Source organism: Pyrus communis, chromosome 5 (genome assembly GCF_041283825.1).
Source record: "Pyrus communis isolate YQ-2024b chromosome 5, ASM4128382v1, whole genome shotgun sequence".
Classification (NCBI taxonomy): domain Eukaryota; kingdom Viridiplantae; phylum Streptophyta; class Magnoliopsida; order Rosales; family Rosaceae; genus Pyrus; species Pyrus communis.
The window spans coordinates 8,115,634-8,137,300 of NC_142569.1; the positions used below are offsets into that span (position 1 = coordinate 8,115,634).

Sequence of the window (21,667 nt, forward strand, 5' to 3'; positions counted from 1 at the left end):
GAGAATTAGCTAGATTATTACAAAAAGTCAAGCTATAATATATTGTTGGCTATCCCAGATTGGTGAGGGAAATAAGAAAGAAAGAATTTAAATATGATTACTTTACTCTAACTAATATCAAGGTATTTTGTGATAAAACCTCATACCTAACGGATTGGGTAGATAGTAATTATGGGCTCTCGGCCCATAGACTTGAAAAATCCAACATGATATTAGAGTCAGGTTACCACCCCATGTAAGCCAAACAATTTTGGACTCCATGGAGCCGACCTCTGAGTTTCATCTCCACGTGTGACCTAATTATTAGGGTCCCATGTGCTGGGGCGTGTTGGCTATCCCACATGAAAAGAAAAAAGAAAAAAATTTAAATATAATTACCGTTCTAACTAACTAATACCGAGACTTTTTATGATAAAACTCCACCCCACACCTGACAGATCGAACATGTGATAATTATCAAATTGGAGAAGTATTAATGTTATTGGAGTGGGACCCTCGGCCCGTAGACCTGAAAAATTCAACATATATATGTATATGTCATCATTTCCTTTGGATTTTTCTCTTTAGCCATTGACAAAATTTATTTCAAATATAAACGGTTGAGCGCACTACAACAGTAAAATGTTAATATGTTTAGCAAAGATTTTTCCCTAGCTGAAATTCCAATTCCTCCCCAAGTATATGTTCTGGGCAGTTACTCTCGCGCTGTTAAGTTTCATGCGACGATTAATTCGCTGAAAAATTGTCAAAGAGTCGCAAAAAGGTGGTTCCCTCACCATAGGATACCTCAAAACGTGTAAAATCTGCAAAATATGGCCAGAAAAGTTCAAGAAAACTTGGTTAAATTGTATAAACGCAAAACAAGTCTAATATCTCCATGCAAAATTACACATAGAGTTCAGATCCTGAGATATTTCTCCACACGACATAAGTGTAGACTCGACAAAGCTAAAATCAACACTAGAACTCTCAAATATTGAAGCATGATCCATATCCTCAATACCCTTAATTTCCATCTGATCCAAGAGCGTATTTTTTTCTTGCTGTAGAACTACTTCTTCTCCCTTTGACTGCTCTCCCACTAATAAACTTGGTGCTTCAAATGGTTCAGCACCAGAAGCCCAGATGTTACTATTTTCCAAGAGACCAAACACTGATAGGTTCACCGAGGAAGACGGCGATGAAGAGGAAATATTATTGATCATTGTGCTGTGATCAGTGGATTGTTGATGAGGCAACCTGGTGATGTCATTGAAGGTAGGATCGTCAACCCTAGTCCAAGAAGCATTACTAGGGTTTTGACCATGATCATGATATTGATCAGTAGATAATGTCACATTAATAGTTGATGCATTTATTTCAGTTAAAGGTACTGAAACGGGTTGCTGTTGATTATGTGACTGCAGTAGTGGTGATTGGCTGCTGCTTGCAGCGTTGTTAGAAGCTGACCTCTGATGATGAGAATTAGGAAGCAAGTTGTGGGTTTTTGGGTCTAAACCTTGTGACATGAGCTTTTTCTTAATACATGAATTCCAGAAATTCTTCACCTCATTGTCTGTTCTTCCAGGGAGATGCTTGGCAATCTGAGCCCATCTGTCACAACCAAACCAAACAACATCAAATTGTGATGAATCCACTTTTTCTTTCGTCCTTTTGGCATATGATGGAATAGAGTAATGTTAGAGAGAACATTAATTTTATTCACATAACGTTAGTTGAAATTAATGATGTGGGGTGCTACTGCTAATTAATTAACAACTGATCATAGTAGTTGATGTAATTCTACAACTGAGCATAATCGATGGCCTCTAATCTTACATTCTTAAGAAATGAAATATTGTTTGACAAAAAATTAACAAAAAATTGGTTAATTAAATCCTCACTTGTTACCCAAAATTCTGTGAACATCAATGATAGTCTGTTCTTCTTCAGGAGTAAAGGATCCCCTCCTGAGTTCAGGTCTCAAATAGTTTATCCATCTCAACCTGCAACTCTTGCCACACCTTTGCAAGCCTGCCAGTACCCCAAGCTAAAAATAAAACTTTCTCACTCACAAACTCATGAACTTGATAAATGTAATCAAGTATATGTATGTGTGTGTGTGTGTGTGTGTATATGTATATGTATACCTGCATGTTTTGGGACAGAACTCCAGCTGCCATGACCATGGGTGGTAATGTGTTTCCTGAGCTTCTCATCTTCTTCAGGTGACCATAGACCTCTCTTCACCTTCTGTTTGCCGCAGCAGCGGTGGCCCATCTCAACCCAGCTTCAATACGCTCTTCCTGATCTACATTTGTATATCATACATACTAAAGGCCATCACTCTAACGGGCGGTTTCTGTGCTTGTCATTAGTAATGAATTATCTACACACAATATATTTACTTATATATAGACATATACTTGTTTATAATCAGACGTAAAATATGTCAGTTTTCAATCCGAATAGATAGTCAATTATTTGATTAATTAATTAATGTAAGAGAGAGACTCCTATATATACTACTGTGTCTGACATATGCATGACCAACCTTTAAGTATAATATATGTTCGATATTCATAATTGATTGCTACACAATTACATTGCACATTCTTTCTACAACAAGGATCCTTATTGTAAGTTAAAAAAAATGCACCCAACTTTCTTAGGACTACCTACCCCATAATGCATTTTAAGGACTGAAACCATTTATATTTTAGGTTCTCAATCAAAGGTTATCTCTAAAAATATTATCCAAATCCAAAATTGTTCTTCAGACATATAGCTAAAATGAAAATGCAGATAAATAAAAGAGATGTTATTCACACATTCATTTTTACTTCTGCACACCATTTTACCTCTCACCATGTAACATGCTTTTAACACCAAATTTTTTTTTTCATCTTTTAAAATTTGGAGTGTGCTAGAGCCCAGAGCAGACACTAGCTGGCTCCGCCCTTGCCTATAATAAAGATATGCACCTTCTCCAAAATTAGAGGAAACCCACATGTACAATATATAACATTTGGGCAACATTAGGGAGATCCCTTTAATTTATCTTCACTTGTGTTTTTTAATTGGGATTATTATGGACCCTCATCAAACAGTAAGAATCCGATGGACCCCAATCCAAAACACATTTGAGAATTGCCAGAATAATAACATAGGATGCATCCATGAGAGGGAGGGAACAACATTTAATTGATTGACTTGAACTTTATTGGCCTTCTCTTAAGCCATCGGTCGCTAATCACAACTCCATCACAGAACTCATGTCAAGCTTATGTTCATGTCATACCAGTGTTACTCTAATTAAAACAAATAAAAAGCAAATATATTAGGGCTAAACAAGTAACTAAAATCTCTTTAATAAAATTAATTGAAGATCTGCAAAATTTGGTCATTACTCTTTCTCTGTATCATGTTTCTTCCCATTCAATAATTGGGAAAGCTTTCTAGCCACTATGGCTACGGGCAAAAACATATGTGCTTGCTTAAACAAGCAACGTCTCCCCTTAATTTAGTAAATTGCTTTGCCAAAGTAAACAAAAAGCCTCCACTTCAAGTATATACAAAAAGTTGGGTTTCCAAAAACGTGCAAGTGATCATCAGAATATTCAAAACAATAGAAAAATACATTGATAAATGTTTGAGGTATATGTATCATAAGCTAATGAGAGAAGAGGGTACCGCTGATTAACCCAAGAATGTAACAAGAGGCTATTATGTTGTACTAAAAACTGAAGCTTCCCACGTCGATTATCTCAGCTAAAACCAAATACTGGCTATCTTTCAAGCTACCTATGGGTGTTTTCCCTTGTCTTACTCATGCTTCATATTTTAAATTAAGTTCAACTAAAATGAGTAGAGGCATAATGACTAGGAGCAAGAGAAATTGGAGTACAGTTAGAGAGCACACATTCCAAAATACTATTATTCCACAATTGCAAATTCATCAAAAATAGAATAAAATTCGTCAGCCACATATTTGACTTCTTCCTAAACCCAAAATCCTAATCACAAGGATTGAACTTTGCAAGTCGCATAACTGAAGGCACCACGAGATAAGGTTCGCACCAACCTCTGATGATCTTGCAATCACCAACAAAGAAGCCTTTCAATGACTCACCTCCAACAAACACTAAGTGTCCTTCTCATAGTCATTTGTCAAGCACACAAACCAAAAAAACCATCAAATCAAATTAGAACAACAGATGTCAAAGTTGGGACTACTACCACAACCATGAAAACTCTCTGGAGAGAGCAACCACGATGGGAAAGAGAGAGGGAAAGAGAGGGAAGAGATCAAGAAGGATTGTCGCCGACCTCAAAACCAAAGACAAGGAGTCGGTGGCTAGAGTTTTTCTTTAAATGTGTAGGGTTTTTCTTTGAATGTTTATTAGTTAGAAAACAAAATAATTCTCTTAATTTTATTTTAATAAAAGTAGAAAACTCAAGAATCAGAATTATTCTAATTTTTTTTCTTTGTAAGTAAATATGCTCTGAGATTGCATCCTTTTGAAAGGGACAATATATCAAATCTATTGTTGATTTAAGAAATTAATCATTCATGGATGGTGGCTAAGAAATTAATCACGTTTTTTCTGGCAATGGCTTCTTAAAGCATGGGAATCATGTTATGAGTCTTGTGACCCACTAATTAGTGGTATAGCAAACTAATAATTATGTTTTAACATATTAGAACGGTTGCAGGTGGCCCTCTACCATAGTGGTGAAGAGGAGTAACGCCCTTATATGATGACATAGGTTCAAACCCCGTCAGTAGTTAATCTAACATCTAATTACTTATGATATCGCTCAACTAAAAAAAACATATTATAAGAGTTAAAATTATGACTCTGTCCCTGAGTTTATCTCAGATCTGTTTTATTTGCCTCACTATTTGGTAGGATTATGGGAGCGCTTCCAATGCGGGTAGCTTGCTTACCCCCATTTTCCGTTCATCCATGTGGTTCTTTGGCCCTTTTTCCGGGTGGTGGTGACAGATCAGCGGTGGCGATGCGGCTGTGTTGGTGGAGGTGGTTGTCCAAGGTTTTCGGTTTGGTTGATGCTATGGGCTGCTCACTTTGGGCCCTTCTCATTGTAATTTTCGTTTGTGGTGTTGGGCTTTTGCTTGACTTTTTTGGACTTTCTTTTGGAGTTATCATTACCTTGTATTAGCTTTCTCTTTAATGAAATTTACTTTGTTTGTCCAAAAAACAAAAAAAAAAATTTCGTGAAGTTCATAATTGCATAAAAGGAGTCAAAGTAGTGGCTGCCGCGCCCGGAGGTAACCCCAAGAGAGGGATAGGGCTAAGGGGAGCAATTGCGCCAATGGATGGGAAATGTTGAGTAGAATCTCTCCGATAAAGAACTTTACCACGCAGCCTTAGTATTCTATACGTTTTTCTTATTTCATGGTGATTTAAACATGCATGTGGTTCAATGAATGTATTCAAACTATGGAGTCGCCATTATGCCCAACGAGCTTAGGTAATCATTAAAAAATGGACCAAAATATAAAAGAAAAAGCTAAGTACCTATATGGACTGGCATCGGAGAAAGGACAGACTTTACAATTACATACATTAACTCCTTAAAACAAATAAGGAACACAGACTCAAAACATAATTAGCTAATATACCACAGATAATACTAGTCGAGTCACTAATATTACAAACTAATGGTACCTTCTTTGTATTTATATGTGAATGATCTTATGTTTGATCTCATGAATGGCAAGTTCAAATCGCCCATTCCCAAATGTCTTCGTATATAAAAAAAATATTGACCAAAATTTAATAAAAAAATGAAAACACAGACAATATCTGTTGAAAAACAGACATCTTAAAGCCTAATTAAACACAAGAATTCTCAGTTTTTAAAACAACCCAACAACCAATTATCTTCTAAGAATAGGATCGTCACTTTCTTTCAAACCCTATTCATTAATGTCACTCTACATTATTCCAGATATTTTAAACTAAAATGACAACTCAATCTGAATTTGAGGTTTCTTGTGGTTGCATACATGTTTTGTTTTCAACAATTTAACTGTCTTTTGCAAGTTAATCCTTGTCTTGGACGTCAATATATAGATAAAAAGGACCAATAGCAACTCATTTGTTTGCTAATCTGATTACTGCAATTTTTGTCTCCTTATAGACCAAATTTTAAAATTTTTACAAATCAAATGATGTGTTAATCAATAGAAAATAAGCACGTTAATTAATACTTAAGTAATAATACAATCATCAACAGCCACTCATTTGGTTTATAAGATTTACAAATTTGATATCCCTTGCATTACCCCCTAAAATAATTAATGATATGAAATCTTTTCGTTCTCATTCTTGCTTTACTCTTGTGATATTGTGAAAAGATCTGCAGCCAAATGGAGTTGCTCGCTGTACGTACTGTCTTGCTCCACATGCATTGTTGATTAATTTATAATTGCTAATGAAATCATTTGGTTAAAGTTGTCACCTTTAACCTAGGCTTATATTTGAAGTTTCATAACAATCATATACTTTGTCTTCTATAGAAAGCGATAGAATATATTAATTGTTAAGAAACTTCAAATATAAGCCTAGGTTAAAGGTGCAGTTTGTACAATTTTGAATTAGTTCATACTTAGACGTACACTTAATCTTTGAGACAATCATACTACTGAGACGATCTAATAGGTAGCATTCAAGAAGAAGAAAACATGGAATACAGACAACAAATAAAGAAGTAATGGGAGACGTCAAAAGTTGGTGCATGTTCAGGTTATTCTTTTTTGGATGCCAGCTCCGTGTAACTATGCGAGACAAACGACCATAGAAAGCTCGTACATGTCAAAAACAAACTCTTTGAATAGACCATTAAAGACTACCCACGTCCGCTTAATGTTCCACATGACCATAAAAATTAACCAACAATTCGTCGACGAGCACAATCTCGCAACAAAGTGTGGCTTTCATCTTTTAATCTTACGTATACATGATTAGATCTAATTTAAACAATGTCAAGTCACAAAGGCAAACGTATATTATATATAAAATTCTTTATCTTAGCCAAGTAATATCCCACTACGAGTTAATGGCTGCAACGCCGTCCCTAATCAGTTAACATCAAATTCATGGTTACTTCTCCTATACGTCACTTCTTTAAAATGAAAATTGTTTTTCATTTTTCTTGTACAAATGATTAATTATGAGCATAATTAATAAATTCAATAACACGATCAAGATGTCACTTCATTGATTTAAAATTCATCACTTTGGCTTCTGATTCAATTCCTTCCTCAATGTAAAAATATGTATTAGTTAGCAACTTAGCATAATTTGTATCGGATAAACAGTTTCTTGTAGAACAAGAAAAGACAAAGGTAGGTATTTAAAATGTCTAAATTTCACGTTAAAGAAAACTGTGTTGGAGTGAACTAGTGGATAATCAAGCATACACTTTAAACTAACCAAATATTCTAGTGAAGATTAGAAACACCTCTGTCCTGAGTCCTGACTGACCAATTTGACAAAATCTGACGACCAATGTTGCCCTACTTCTGCAAGTTTGCAAATCTTTCGTGTCTGTGTCTCTCTGTTGTTCCAGAATATGAGCAGTTGTAAATACAGAATAATTAACTACAGACACTTTAACAATTCTTCACAAGGTTACCAACTTAACTATCTGCAGCAAGCAAAAACCAACTGGTCAGTAATAGTCTGAAAGGAAGAAAGTTAAAGCGTTTGGAGTTGAAAGTAATTGCTATTTACCCTTAGTTAAGCTTAGCTCAGTGATGTGGGGATTTGTGGTAATTTGGGGATGGAAGAAAGTTCATGATTAGATAATGGGTAATTTTTAGATTGTTAGGTAAAACTTGTTTAATATTTGTAATATGTTTATATGAGATTCTGATCTGATTGGAAATTTGGAAGGAAGGCAATGAACTATAGTGAACTTATGATATTTTTACTTTCTGTCTAAGATCACTCGTGAATGAAATCGGAGGATTAGTGGGACTTGATGTACAAGGCTTACTCAGATAAACTATGCCATGCCTCATGATCAAGGCACGCAAGTCAGATGCTCATGACCAAAGTTAAACATGTTCATGTTAATTGACAAAGCCAACCATGCACTATCATGCCCATAATATGGAATGAAATAAGAAACATGAGACTTAGAAGCCAAGGCGGAATATGATTACAAAGACCAATTAAATCGCAAACAGAAGAAAAAGGGATTTGACATTATGCTATATTGTAATCTTGTTAAACTACAGAGACTTAAACATCAGAGTATTTTCCTGAACAAATAGGAAATAGCTAGCAAGTAGCAGCGCACAAACTATTGTGGTCAAACTGGATCCGTATAGGTTTGCCGTTTGCAAAAGACTATCATCCCAAGTACTTGGGCTCATCGCTCATCACTCTGTTTCACTAGGCTTCCTTGTCGCTATTTAATATTTGGGCCTGTTTTTTTTGTTGTTATAATTTGGTCCTTGGGCTGTACAAATTTTTTTACGATGAAATGTCGATTTAGTCTTTGAACTATCACTTCAATAAAAATTAGGTCATTGAATTATTTTTTCTGTAAAATAAGTCCCTAAATTTATTAAAAGTTACTAATTTCATCCCTACTATTATATTCAAAGCTATTTTATCCAATTTTTCGTCAACTTAAGTCACTTGACACACTTTAGAGTGTAACACTGTCATTTCCTCGCCTATAAGCCCTTAACGTTTCATATAGGTTGCGAATTGATAGGATTTTTACCACCTGCAAAAGTAGGGATAAAAATACTGGCAATAGTACAAGGTTATCGTAGTGTAGCAGCTCAAGCAAGGTCATTTTCTGTATGGATTGAATGAATAATTTGTATTTAAACTAATCCTTAGCTAATTATTTAGAACAAAGTTTTGAAAAGGTTGATTTTAGAATTTAAAATAATAACAACGAATTTAAATAAAAATAATTAAATAATTGACAAAGTAAGGAAAGCAAAAGACAAAGGTTTTGGAAGACAATTTAAACACTAGGGTTCTGCTGTCACCATTAACAATCCTATGTAATTTTACCAACCACTTATAAATTTCTACATGCATGCTTTGAAGGTTAGGCTTCCCTAATACATATTTTCCTCGTGATGTTCAAGCGAAAACGTATATCTAACATGCAACCCATGTGTGATGTTCAGATCAAATATAAACATGTAAGACTCATTAAGCTTTGTGAAAATTCTTTGAAAAACCATGCAACCTTTAAGAGCGTGATGTTCGCCTTAAGTAAACTTACAATTACTAATCACAAGAAGCCCTCCTCAATTTCAGGGTGATGTTCCAACAAAAATTGCATCAAATTACTTGTCTAAAAACCCTAATGGTTGAGAATCATTAAGACAATTAGATAGTTTAATCGCGGTGATTAATAATTCAAAGCAAGCATGCATCCATTCATAAGAAAATTAATAAAATCACATATTCATGCTAAGGCTCGTGGCTTCGCCATAGCAAAAGAACTTAGTTACGAACAATCATAAAACAAAATATTATTAAGAACATGAAAAGAAAACACCTTGAAAATAAACTTCCAAAGCTCTCTCAAGTAGTACACATGTTCTCTCTCCGTTTCAATGTTGCTTAGAAAACCCTAATGGCTAACAAGCCTTACTTATACTACTACAAAATAAAACCCTAAAAGGTTTTAGAATAAAACTAGGAAACATAATAAAATAATAAACTAGAAAATAAAAAGTTTCATATTTAACCTAAAATTCAGACTTCTCAGAAAATCAATCTTTTGACCGAACAAATCAACTCCAATTTAGTCCCAAAATATCTCTTTTTAAAGCTTGAGACGTCCCCAACAAATCCTCAGAAGGAATCTTCCTTAAAATATGTCATCTTAACCTCCAAAATACCAAAAATGTCCAAAAAGTCAATTAGGAAAAGCTACGCACCGAGCCTTTATTTCATCGCCACAGTCAAACGGCTCAGTAGAAAAATCTGAAACTTTGATGCAATCATCTTGAAAGACTCACGAACATCCTCTAATTGGAATCACTCCAAAATTCATCCGTTTGATCACTTTATGCTCAAGAGGAAGTCGAATGTCCTACATTGAAAATATATAATAAAGTATCAAAGTTTTACCAAAATAACTAATAAATTAATACTAAGATTATGGTAAAATATATGGTATAATATGGATTCATCATGAATCTATCATCTAATTTACACTCAAAAGTTAACTTTATACACTATTTCATTATGAAAAATTATCAATCCACCCTCAATGTGTATCACATGTAAGTAACGTGACTTAAATTGACGAAAAGTTGAATATAGTAGATTCGAATCTAATATTAGGGATGTATTTGTCAGATTTTTATAATTCAATGATTGAATTTTTTTTTTTAAATTACTTAGAGATCTAATTTTCACTTTGGTGATAATTTATGGATTAAATTGACAATTCACTTATTTTTTTTCATGTGAATAATTGCAACAAGTGGATAGTTCCATATGAAATTCAACTTTTACTTGTACACTTATCCATATTTTGCACAAAATTTATAATATTTTTCAATATTTGATAGTAGTATTAAATGATACAAAAATTTTTTTTGAACAAAAATATTATCAACACTAAAAGGGTGAGAGATTGGCCGGTTAGTACTACAGTCTAGTGATATTCCTTTTCACTTGTAAGTGAGACGTCCTAGGTATGGTTCAAATTCGCCTTTGGCGTTAATCGAACCTAAGACCTTCCAGTTACAAGTGAAGATGAATACTATTAGATCATACTACTAAATGCATACATGACTGAAATAAAAATTAAAAGTTTAAAAAACTATAGTCTAGTAATATTTATCTTCACTTGTAAATAGCACTCAGTACTACAGTCTGGTGGTATTCCTCTTCACTTGAAAGTGAGAGGTCTTATGTTCGAATTTCGTGGATGATGAATTCGATGCCAAATTAACTTGTCTACTGTGTGGTTTAGCCGAACTTCTCTTTACCTTAATATAAAAATATGCATTCAAAAAAATAAATAAATAAGTGAGAGGTCTTTTGTATATGTAACGCTTCGCCTATTCCCTCACTCCACTTATTGGAGATAGTATTGTTTGTTAAAATAAAAAAAAAAAATTAATTGTGTAAATAAACATTTGACAAAAAAAATGATAGATAGATGAATAAAAAAAAGCGGGGCTTCCGGAGTGAAATTCTCCGCAGCGAGTCACAGTTCACCCGTCTGTAGTGCAGAAAGACTCTTAAACCCCAAAAATCTCCCGAGCCTAAAACCCATAAATCGCAGAAATGAGAGGGGGAACCGCCATTGGAATAGGCAGGAAGCTCACCAACCCATCCAACCTCTCCATCTCCAAAGTAACCCTAATCCCCTTCTCCACTTCCTCCAACAGCGGCGGCGGCCGAGGTCGTGGTCGCGGCGGCCCATCTCCCCTCCGTCAGTTCGACTTCGTTGCCCCAAATCGCGTCCCGGGTCAGCCTGATTCTGACGAGCCCAAATCTGACACTCCCGCGTCCGCTCCCGGAATCGGCCATGGGCGTGGCAGACCCTTGGCTTCGTCCCAACCACCGTCGTCCTTCTCTTCCTTCGTCTCTTCCGTCAAACCCAATTCACCAGCCGGTCGTGGCCAGCCAGGTCAAGTGCAACCGGGCCCACAGGCACGTGATCCGATGGCCTCTGACACCGGCCCCAGCAAACCCGCTACACCCATTTTCTTCAGAAGGGATGATGGGTCGGACCCGCCATTGCCCGGTGGCGGGCGTGGGAAGCCAATGAGTCAACCGGGCCCGGAGCTCCTAATGAAGGAGGTGAACACGCTTTTTGTGGCCCCAAGGGGCAAAATTGAGAAAGAGAACCGGTACATTCAGGCCAGACCCGACCAGGATCCGGCTCAGAATAGAGCCGCGCCGAGAGGTCCCAAGTTGACCCGGGAAGAGGCGGTGGCGAAGGCACTTGGGATACTGCAGAAGGATGATGCTGAGGGTGGTGGTAGTGGTGGTGGCGGCAGCGGAGGTGGTGGAAGAGGCAGAGGGAGAGGGATGAGAGGAAGAGGCCGAGGCAGGGGAAGAGGAGATTTTAGGCGGAGTGACAGAGGCAAGGACGTGGATGAAGGAAAAGGTTCGGGGCTTTATCTTGGAGACAATGCTGATGGTGAGAAGCTGGCTAAGAAGCTTGGCCCTGAGAATATGAACAAATTGGTTGAAGGGTTTGAGGAGGTGAGTAGTGAAGTGCTTCCTTCGCCGTTGGACGAAGCGTTTGTGGATGCCATGCATACCAATTATATGGTGAGGAGTTCTTCCATGTTATGTATTTTATTGCTTGCTAAGCAAGTTTAGATAATGAATAGCCTGGTTCAGATTGTGTATAATATGTTGTCTGCTTATTTGAGAATTTTGTAGTTAACTGAGCCTAGTAGTGCATTTAGGTTGATAATTTTGGATAACATATGAGCTTCAACTATTTTATTCTTCCGACAGGTTGTGATAGTTCATTGTTTGTTTCTGGATTGCAGATAGAATGCGAGCCAGAGTTTCTGATGGGGGACTTTAGTAAAAATCCAGATATTGATGAGAAGCCACATATCCCTCTTCGGGATGCGCTTGAGAAGATGAAGCCTTTCTTGATGGCCTATGAGGGTATTAAAAGTCATGAGGAGTGGGAGGTATGTTTTGTTGGTCTTTTGTTATCTTGTCTGCTGATTTTGTTATCCTGCAATCAAATCCTGCATCTTTGTCTACAAGTCACGCTATATGCCTGTATTAGGAGCTTGGGTTTTGTTTGGCCTTCTTTTGTGGCTAAGCTATTGTAGTTCGATAGTAGTTAAATTTGATCTTTGGAAGTTTGGTTTGTTTGAAACAAGAAACCTTTTAAAAGTTATATCTTATTTATCTTTTGCTTGATTGGGCTATCATCTTTTCTTTGTTAGTGAACATGCGCCATCTTTTTTTTTTTGTTTTGTTTCTTTTCTTTTTCTCTCTATACTTTACCGGGTAGTGATATGATAAATTGAACTTATTTATGCTTGTCTTAGAATTCATCACCTTATCTGTCACATAATAGTTAGTGAAGGTGTTTAATATCAGGGAGTTCTAGTTGACAGAGTGAGAGTGACAAAGATTAGACTTTAACCATGACACAGAATGTGGGGGTTTTAATTCTTGTATCACCGGATCTGTTTGTTCTCTAAGTTGACATTTTTTTCTCTTCGGCATGGATTTTTATTACCTAAATATAAAGAGAAAAGTTGACACTTCCTATTGTACTTGGCTTTCTGGTTATAGTTTTGGACATTTCGTATATGCCGTTGGTTAAACTTTTGTTGACCTATGCTTATGGTTTAAATTTTCTTTCTGTTGTTAGAACCAGACGACTGTAAGTAGTGATGGACTTTCAATTTTAAAACTTAATTTTTCTGCCTCTGATTGTATTTGTTTAATTCATGGAAATTGGTCTGGTGATTTTCAAACATCTAGTGTACTCGTAAATTATAAAACTACAGATCTAGTAAGTGTGGCTCATTTGTGTCTCTTATTCTATGGCCTCTTTGATATCATCAGGAAGCGGTGGAAGAGGTGATGGAAAGAGTTCCATTGTTGAAGGAAATTGTTGATCACTACAGTGGACCAGATAGGGTAACTGCAAAGAAACAACAAGAAGAGTTAGAAAGAGTTGCTAAAACTTTGCCTGCAACGGTTCCTGAATCTGTAAAACAATTCACTGATCGTGCAGTACTCTCTCTCCAGGTATGTATTTTTCCTTGTGCACACGTTATCTCTACTCATATAAGCAAGAAAAATAGCATTATAATTTATTTATTTTTGGCTTGTTGATTATGTTGGTACTTTCGTCAAACCATCTTGTGTCACGTTTTGGAGGTACTGTTTATTTTGTCTAGGAATTGTTTCACTGCATAGTGGGAGACTGTGAGGACTGTCTGTAAAGAAGAGTTTGGCGACATGGATTTGACTGTATACTAGGGGATATACTAGGATACATTGTAAAGGCTCTGTTGGGATATTGTATATGTGAGTCAAGGCAACATATTTAGAAGCATTGCATTTGTTAAAGTGATAAACTGTTTGATATTACTAGAAAACACTCCTTTTAAATAGCATTTCACAAGGATGTCAGTACATTTTAACGCTTGTTTATTGGCCTTCGGTCGAGGTGTAGAAGTAAGAATTAATCATCTTTACGACGTAATATTAAAATGCAATGCCAATTATGTACACATTTGTTGACTAAAGATTTTTTGCAATTCCTTTCAACATTCGTATGTTGCAACTTAGGGTTTGCTTTTTGTTTTCGTCTATTTTTATTTTTTTGTACTAAAATGTTCGTGCGAGAAATGCTACATAAGCAGTTGGTTCCTTTGATGTGCAGAGTAACCCTGGCTGGGGATTTGACAGGAAATGCCAGTTCATGGATAAACTAGTGGATAAGGTTTCCAAGCATTACAAGTAACCTCAGAACTTTTATTGTTTGACGCTAAATGCTGAAAATGGCCACCACCTAATCTCATACGGAAAAAGAAGTCGTAGATTATGCTTTGATTTTTCGGTTCAATTTTCTTTTCCTCAGAATTTTGCGCTCATAGGTCTTGTACTGAGCTTGTTTCGTTGTCATTAGCAAAAGAAAATGTTAAAAGTTGTGTTAAATTGTCGTCTGCAACGGTCGCAGAAGAGTTGCACCAATTTTTTTCTGTAATAATTTGCTCTCTATGCATCATTGCACTTTTGCTGAAGCACTTAAAGCCTCCGGAGGGAGAGCGTGTCTTTCCTCTTGATTGAATGCGAATAGCATATTTCCTCAGCGAGCTGATTATGGTGTGGATTTTATACATATCGTTTATCATGTTCGTGCATGTTGGTGCGGGTTTGTTGCATTAATTTTCATCAGTGAGATGAGCTACCTGTGCAGTACAAACCAACCTGAACGTGACTGTTAAAATTTAGTGCAGATATCAAGATTGGCAATTCAAGGCCCGTTTGATAACCGTTTTGGTTTTAGTTTATAGTTTTCAACCTTTCTTCATAAAGATAGAGGGAATGCATATGGAGGAACGATGATTGAAGAATGGTGAGATGACGGGTGGAGGGAGGGAGGGAGGGAGGGAGGAGGGTGTAATGAAGGAGAATGAGAAAAGCAAAAACCCACTCAAAATTGTTTTCCTTTTAGTTTTCGTTTTGTGTATTTCTGCATGTACATACTTTCCACTTTCTTCCCACCATCCTTCCTGGCTATTGATTGTCCTTGTTTTCCTTCTTGTATTTATCATTTTTTCCAAACAAAATCGAAAACTAAAAACTAAAAATGGTTTAAAGTGGGGCCAAATGTTTATTGGGTTTTAGATGGTTAAAGAGCTGGACACATTATCCCCATCCCACCCTAAAACACCGAAGCCCATTTTTCATTTTGCTGCTCAGAAAGAGAGGATTCGAACTCTAGATTTACATAGGAAAGAATCTAAGAAAGTACAAATAAACGAAAAGTTATTTGGTAGTTCATAACGTTCTCCTAATGGTACTCACTTTCTTATAAAGTTTTTTAGCTAAAATGATCATTGAGATTCTCCTAACTCTTCATTTTGGTCCCTGAGATTGTTCACTATCAATCATTTTGGTCATTCGGTGAAAAATTATGTTAAACAAGGATCCAAATAACAAAAATACCCTCAATATAACAAACAACAGGCCAAAATGATTTGACAGAAATTGAGGGTATTTTTATCATTCTACCTTTATTTTATGGAGTTTTTTCAAGAAATGATCAAAATGATTGATTGTAGACAAACTCAGGGATCAATTCTATTGATTTCAAATCTCAGGAACCAAACTAAGAAGTTATGTAAATCTCAGGGACCATTTTGGCTAAAAAGCCTTTTTATAATCAAGGTTTGAAAATGTGCTAGTCGGGCGGCAAGTAGGAACCTAGACGCTCAGGTGGCTTTTAGGCAGGGGCTAGAAGGGTTTTTAATTTTAATTAAATTTATTATATAACAAATAAATAAATTTATAGTTATGCTTAAAAATACATTTATAATTTTATATTAGGATATATAAATTGCAAACTAAAAATGACAATTAAAGTACTAGAGTATATTGAAAATATAAGGAACAAGTATATAATGATTGTTCATCTAAGTATCCAACAAGTATCTTTTAATATATTGAAAAAACAAAATGCAAAATGGAAGATTCTCCTTTTTGTTTAAGTTAGAGTTGCAACTTAGACGGTCGCTTAAGCAGATTTAGTCGATATTTCTGATTTTTTTAATACCTAAAAATTAATTATGGTGAAGATCAGTTGTCTAGTGCATAAACAGGACCTCAACGATACGAGTGTTATAAAAATCAGCCTAAGCGCTAGATGGCAATTGACTACTGTGATTTCCTCCTAAACAGTCACAAAATCGAAAATCATATTAAACGGACGCTTGGGCGGGGCTGAGCAGAGCTGGGCAGGGGCTAGTCGGACACATGTAAGGACATCAGAATGTGAAAATAAAATAATAATTGCAGGGTCGAAGAGGATGATCCGAGTCCCATCATATCCGAGTCCCATCATTTCTTAATTGCACGCCTCTTTTAAGCTGATGCCACCACTTCATTTTTTTTTTTGCTAAAAATGCCACCACTTCATTTTAATAATGGTTAACAACGTGCTTTCTTTTATGATGGTCCCACCATCTTCTTTTTTGCTAACTTTTATATGCTTTTCTTTGGTAAGAAGGAAAGCAAACATTGAATTGGATTCCTGATTCACTTTGTAAGATTTTCACATTTTAATCATTCATTGTATATTATACAGTCAGAAATCATTTGATTTTTTTATTTGAAATTAAACATAAATAGTATTTGATAAAAACTGATCATACGATATACGATAAATGATTAAAATGTGATGATATATGAGATTACCACAAAATGAATCCGAAGAGGATTCTCTTCCAGCAAACATTTACATAGCAAGTGGAAACACTGCAAACCATCATCATTTTTTATTTTTTAGCTTTTTTGGTAGTGTTTTATTATTCTTTTTTATTTTGAGACCATATATATGTAGGTATCCCCAATCGCAGTTTACTCATTTTATATATACGAGGGATCTCGTAATGAAGTTATGAATTTAGAGGAAAAGAGTTGCACAAACTGGCAATTTGATCTTGACCAACTACCTTACTCACATGCTTGTGCTACATGTAGACACCGACAAATTTCATGTTATCCTATGTGTTCTTATTATTATACTACAAACTCCTTGGTTATTGTGTATGCAGCAGTTATATAGATGGTTGGTGATTACATCGATTGGATAGTAACTAATGATGTACGTGAAAGAATTGTCCTATCACCAATTACACGAAGAAGATATGGTAGGCACAAAGAAAAGAGGATCCCATCATGTGGAGAAGAAAAATCTACTTGAAAGTGTTCAAAATGTGGTTCAAATATTAATGAAAAAATTAGAAAAAAATTAGTGAAAGCCCTACTTGATTATCGCACAAGAATCTTTTAATCAACAACTAGTTATTTGTATGAATTAAAGGTATTTATGTTTATTCAAGTGATATTTTGGATATATTTGAAAGTTTTTATAAAAATTGACATTTTAAAAATTAAGGGTTAATATTTGGTTATATTTAATAAATACTCCAACCTGTCTTTCCTTTCTTCATATCCAACTATTATAAAATGAAAAAAAAAAAAAATTCCAACACAAATTTCATTTGGAAAAAAAAAAAAAAAAAAAAACTGGTGTGTCCTTTGTTTTTGTTTTTTGTTTTTCCAATTATGAGCAACATTTCATTGAAAGTTTGTTTCATATTAGAGCAGTTATATAATTATTTGCTTCTTAAATATTGTATTTGGGTTCTTCGGATATCCAACACAGACTTCAATGCAATTCTAATCCATAATTCCATTCAAAAGAAAAACTAACATCCATGACAATTCCAATCCAATTTTGCATCAAATTTTCCAATGATTAATTCTAAGAGAGGGGCCAATATGTTCTCATCCTGCACATATAGATTTCTTTTTCATTATCACCCCGCGAACAAATAATGAGTTACGTGGCAGAGAAACTTTGGTGCCTTGCTACAACTGAGAGTTGGTGGGAAGGTCGGAATGATTAATGGGTTGAATATGATATTAATGGCTTTTCCTTTCTTAATAATGTTTCTACAGACTTTTTGGGAACAGAAAACCTAGTTGGGGAAGAACGACTGCTACACGGTGAAGGGGAAGTCTGAGAGAAAAGAAAAATGGGAACAAAATACGAAAAAATATGGGTCATTAATTAGATGAATCTAACCGTGTATGTCAATTAGAAGAAAGATTATGTATGATAAATTTAAGGATAAGTGGTTGGTAGTACCACACAACGAAGTTCAAGTACAAGCTGAGCCCTCACGTCTAAAGAAGAAGGAATGAAATTGAAATCTAGAAAATAAAAATAACTCAAATTAAGAAGTTTTTTTTTTTATTTTTATTTTTTAAATTAAATTAAATTAAATTAAATTTTTAGTTTATATTTTGTGCATCTTTCTTACACATTCTTCCCTATTCTTTTCATTCCTAATTTTCTCCACACATTTACTCATATATCATGTGACAACTCGTTCCAAATTTTACGTTTTTATTTTATTTTAAAAGCGTGAATTTACGAAATTGCCCTAGAGGCAAGGACTTTGACTTATTCTTTTAACATATTCTCGTAATACTCGTGGATGTGAACGCATAGGCGAAAACTGTTTGCGAGTCCGGATTATAACGGTATAGTTACGAACGTTCGAAATTGGTTATTCAAGGTTTAGTGTTAATTAAATTAAATCCCTAATCAGAAATTGGTTATTTAAGATGAAGCCCAATCAGAAATAGAAAGAAGAAAAGAAAAAAAAAAAAAAAAAAAAAAAAACCCAGCTTTCCCGTGGGTTTTCCTAACCCGCGACCACCCATCTTCCAAGGTCGATTCCGGCCAACTCCGGTGGATTTTTTCGATGCCACCACCACCATCTTGAAGCTCTCATTCCCCTCTACAAAACCCACCCAAGAACCACCTTGATTAACCATGGTATGTGGTGGTTTGAGGCCACGAAAGTTGACGAAAATCAATGGTGCTCTGGCCACCCTTTTCGATTTTCCGGCAAATCGGCAAAGCGATGGCCGATGCCACCACTTGGGCTTTGTAGCTCATCATCCCAGGAGCAAAACCCAACCAACCTTGACCCCGTTGGACCACCGTAGACGACGAATCGACGTCGGGAAGTTTTAGGCACCCGCCGGCTTTGTGGGCAAAATTGACCATCTTCCGTCCACTTTTGGACTTCGTGTCAGGTATAAAAGTTGCTTCACTCACTGAGATCTTCATTTCTGTGAAGTTTGAGAATTTTTGGAAATAATTGGATTTTCCAGCGAGTCGGGGCGGCTGACTGCCACCCGCGGCGGCGCGTGGCCAGTGGGCCGCCAATGCTATTTTTAGGCTATGTCAAATGTCTTCAATTCAGTTTTGTCATTTGAATGACGTAGGTTGATAGTTGGAACCTAAATTCGTTACGATACGTTACTTGATAAAAATGTGAATCGATGATCCGACCGTTGGATCGTCACAAAAACTGGATACATTATAGTACGTAATATTTAAAGATCATAGGAATTTATGGATCGGGAATCCGACTTACGGATCTTCCTGAATTGGATTTGTAAGTTAGTAAAATAAATGTTCACGGCCACTTGTTTTAGGCAATTGGCGGAGATCTGACCGTTGGATCGTAATGAAATTTTAATATGTTATTCTAGAAACATATTGTGGATCGTTGGGAGTTGCGGATTGGAAATCTGATATGCGGATCTTCTGGGTCAAGTTATACAGGGTTGTAAACCCTACCGTCGATCTTTGATCGACGGTTGACTTGTGGTCAATGGGTCTCAAACTATTTTAGAATGTCGTTGAGGTTGTGTTTTATGTGAATTACATATTCTACGGATAAGAGTTCTGAGATGTGATTTAATAATTGGTCACAGGGACCAATCATTCAGGACGCCTCGATGCGTGCGCTAGAGAATCATAGCGTGAACTCCAGGTGAGTGCATCTTTTCCTTTTTATCGTACATATTATTGAGAGTTCTATCGACACTTTTAAATTGATTAGGAATATTACTTTCATATATAATTATTGTGAATGCTTGAAGTACTATATGAACTACGAATGGCTTGATCCCTGTTTAGGGTACGTAGGCAGTCTAACGAGACGTTAGATGCAGCCATAAAATATTTGAGACAAAAGCCTTGCTTGGGAAATTAAGTAATGCGAAGGAAATTGGTAAATGCAAGTTTTAGTTTTATGAATTAGTTAGCTAAATTAGTGTTAATTGGGTCGTCATGGATAATTATCCCTGAAAATAAGTAGTTCGGGAGTAGGGCGTTATTGATTGTACACTTCACTCCGTGTTGTTTATAATTGAGAATGTTTCGACATGGTTGAGTATTAGATTGCATCATGGTATATCAATATGTATATTACTTGCATATAATTATTGGGAATGCTTTCAAGTGCAAAGGTGAACTCAGGACACCCAGGTAAGTTCAGGTGAGTTTATGGTACTAGTTGAATCGATTGCGTTATAGCATGACTACAGTTATGTGTTAGGTAACTTCGATACTGTCGTACTGGTTGCCATGAGTTGCACATGTTATATTGAGATGCATTAAGAGCTCATAAACCTGCATCCCGGTGTTAGTGCTCCCGCCTGTGGCCAGGGCACAGTCCTTCACGTGATGTTCACCTCCCGCACCTTACGCTCACCTTGGATTCAAGGTAGGTGCACAGTTCTGTCGTACAGACCACTTTAGGTGGTTCCGACTCGTAGGTGACCCGCGATTATTCGCCCAGTCTTCACGTGATCGTAGCACTTGAGCGTATTTATTTACACCCAGTCCTGTCGTACAGACCACTTTAGGTGGTTCCGACTCGTGTGCAGGTATACTTATTGAGCTATTGGCTAGCCAGGATTGATGAGATATGGATAAGTCGTACAGGTCACTATAGGTGACTCCGACTTATATGCTAGCCAGGATTGATGAGATATGGATAAGTCGTACAAGTCACTATAGGTGACTTCGACTTATATGCTAGCCAGGATTGATGAGATATGGATAAGTCGTACAGGTCACTATAGGTGACTCCGACTTATATGCTAGCCATGATTGATGAGATATAGATAAGTTGTACATGTCATTTTAGATGACTCTGACTGATATATCACTTTCTATTGATTTAGTTCATTTGGCCTACTTATTAATGTATGGTGGAGTTGATGGCAAACCGTGGTTTTGGTCATTTCTGAGTATGGTTTGGATATATGTATATATGTGGTACTGTCTTATGGAAAACGATACGGGTTTTACATTTAGGGCATTACTTTTAGAGAGGTAGTAACTTTGGGAAGCTTGGTTTTATTGCTTACTCACACCTTCTGTTTGGTGCCCTTCAGGTTTTAGCTGCTGAGTTTGTATCGACAAGAATCTGTGGCGAATCTTAGTATTGATGGATATTTCTGAGGGTATGATTCTTACCCACACTACTGTACCTTACCTATGCTCTGACATCGCGTGTGAAATGGGTTCGCTCCCACTCGTAGCGCACTCTAGTACTCAGACACTT

The 21,667-nt window shown here is 36.1% G+C and overlaps 2 protein-coding genes and 1 long non-coding RNA gene across 4 annotated transcripts; 2 read left to right on the top strand and 1 right to left on the bottom strand.

Annotated features, from left to right (window-relative positions):
• Window positions 1-825: 825 nt before the first annotated feature.
• LOC137724673 (uncharacterized) lies at window positions 826-2,469 on the bottom strand. Its single transcript, XM_068463410.2, has 3 exons — window positions 2,130-2,469; window positions 1,884-2,013; window positions 826-1,593 (listed from the first exon to the last, which is right to left on the bottom strand). The coding sequence occupies exons 1-3, from the start codon at window positions 2,257-2,259 to the stop codon at window positions 867-869; spliced, it is 987 nt and encodes a 328-aa protein (XP_068319511.2). The 5' UTR covers window positions 2,260-2,469; the 3' UTR covers window positions 826-866.
• Window positions 2,470-11,126: 8,657 nt separating this feature from the next.
• LOC137726393 (hydroxyproline-rich glycoprotein family protein) lies at window positions 11,127-14,814 on the top strand. Of its 2 annotated transcripts, none has more exons than XM_068465317.2 (4): window positions 11,127-12,287; window positions 12,515-12,664; window positions 13,560-13,745; window positions 14,386-14,814. In XM_068465317.2, the coding sequence occupies exons 1-4, from the start codon at window positions 11,292-11,294 to the stop codon at window positions 14,464-14,466; spliced, it is 1,413 nt and encodes a 470-aa protein (XP_068321418.2). In that variant the 5' UTR covers window positions 11,127-11,291; the 3' UTR covers window positions 14,467-14,814. The 2 variants fall into 2 exon arrangements, with proteins under 2 accessions (XP_068321418.2, XP_088550192.1); XM_088694066.1 differs by lacking the exon at window positions 14,386-14,814 and adding an exon at window positions 13,898-14,270 and having other exon boundaries at window positions 11,167-12,287.
• Window positions 14,815-18,909: 4,095 nt separating this feature from the next.
• LOC148696675 (uncharacterized) lies at window positions 18,910-21,651 on the top strand. Its single transcript, XR_015962006.1, has 3 exons — window positions 18,910-19,340; window positions 20,028-20,086; window positions 21,498-21,651. It is a non-coding gene; the product is annotated as an uncharacterized LOC148696675 (long non-coding RNA).
• The last annotated feature ends 16 nt before the right edge of the window (window positions 21,652-21,667 follow it).

Coding starts and splice junctions, on each gene's coding strand:
- LOC137724673 (XM_068463410.2), bottom strand. CDS start 2,259: ATGGGCCACCGCTGCTGCGGCAAACAGAAGGTGAAGAGAGGTCTATGG. Junction 2,014..2,129: donor TTCTGTCCCAAAACATGCAG/GTATACATATAC, acceptor GGGTACTGGCAG/GCTTGCAAAGGTGTGGCAAG. Junction 1,594..1,883: donor CACAGAATTTTGGGTAACAA/GTGAGGATTTAA, acceptor TGGTTGTGACAG/ATGGGCTCAGATTGCCAAGC.
- LOC137726393 (XM_068465317.2), top strand. CDS start 11,292: ATGAGAGGGGGAACCGCCATTGGAATAGGCAGGAAGCTCACCAACCCA. Junction 12,288..12,514: donor CCATGCATACCAATTATATG/GTGAGGAGTTCT, acceptor TCTGGATTGCAG/ATAGAATGCGAGCCAGAGTT. Junction 13,746..14,385: donor GTGCAGTACTCTCTCTCCAG/GTATGTATTTTT, acceptor TTTGATGTGCAG/AGTAACCCTGGCTGGGGATT.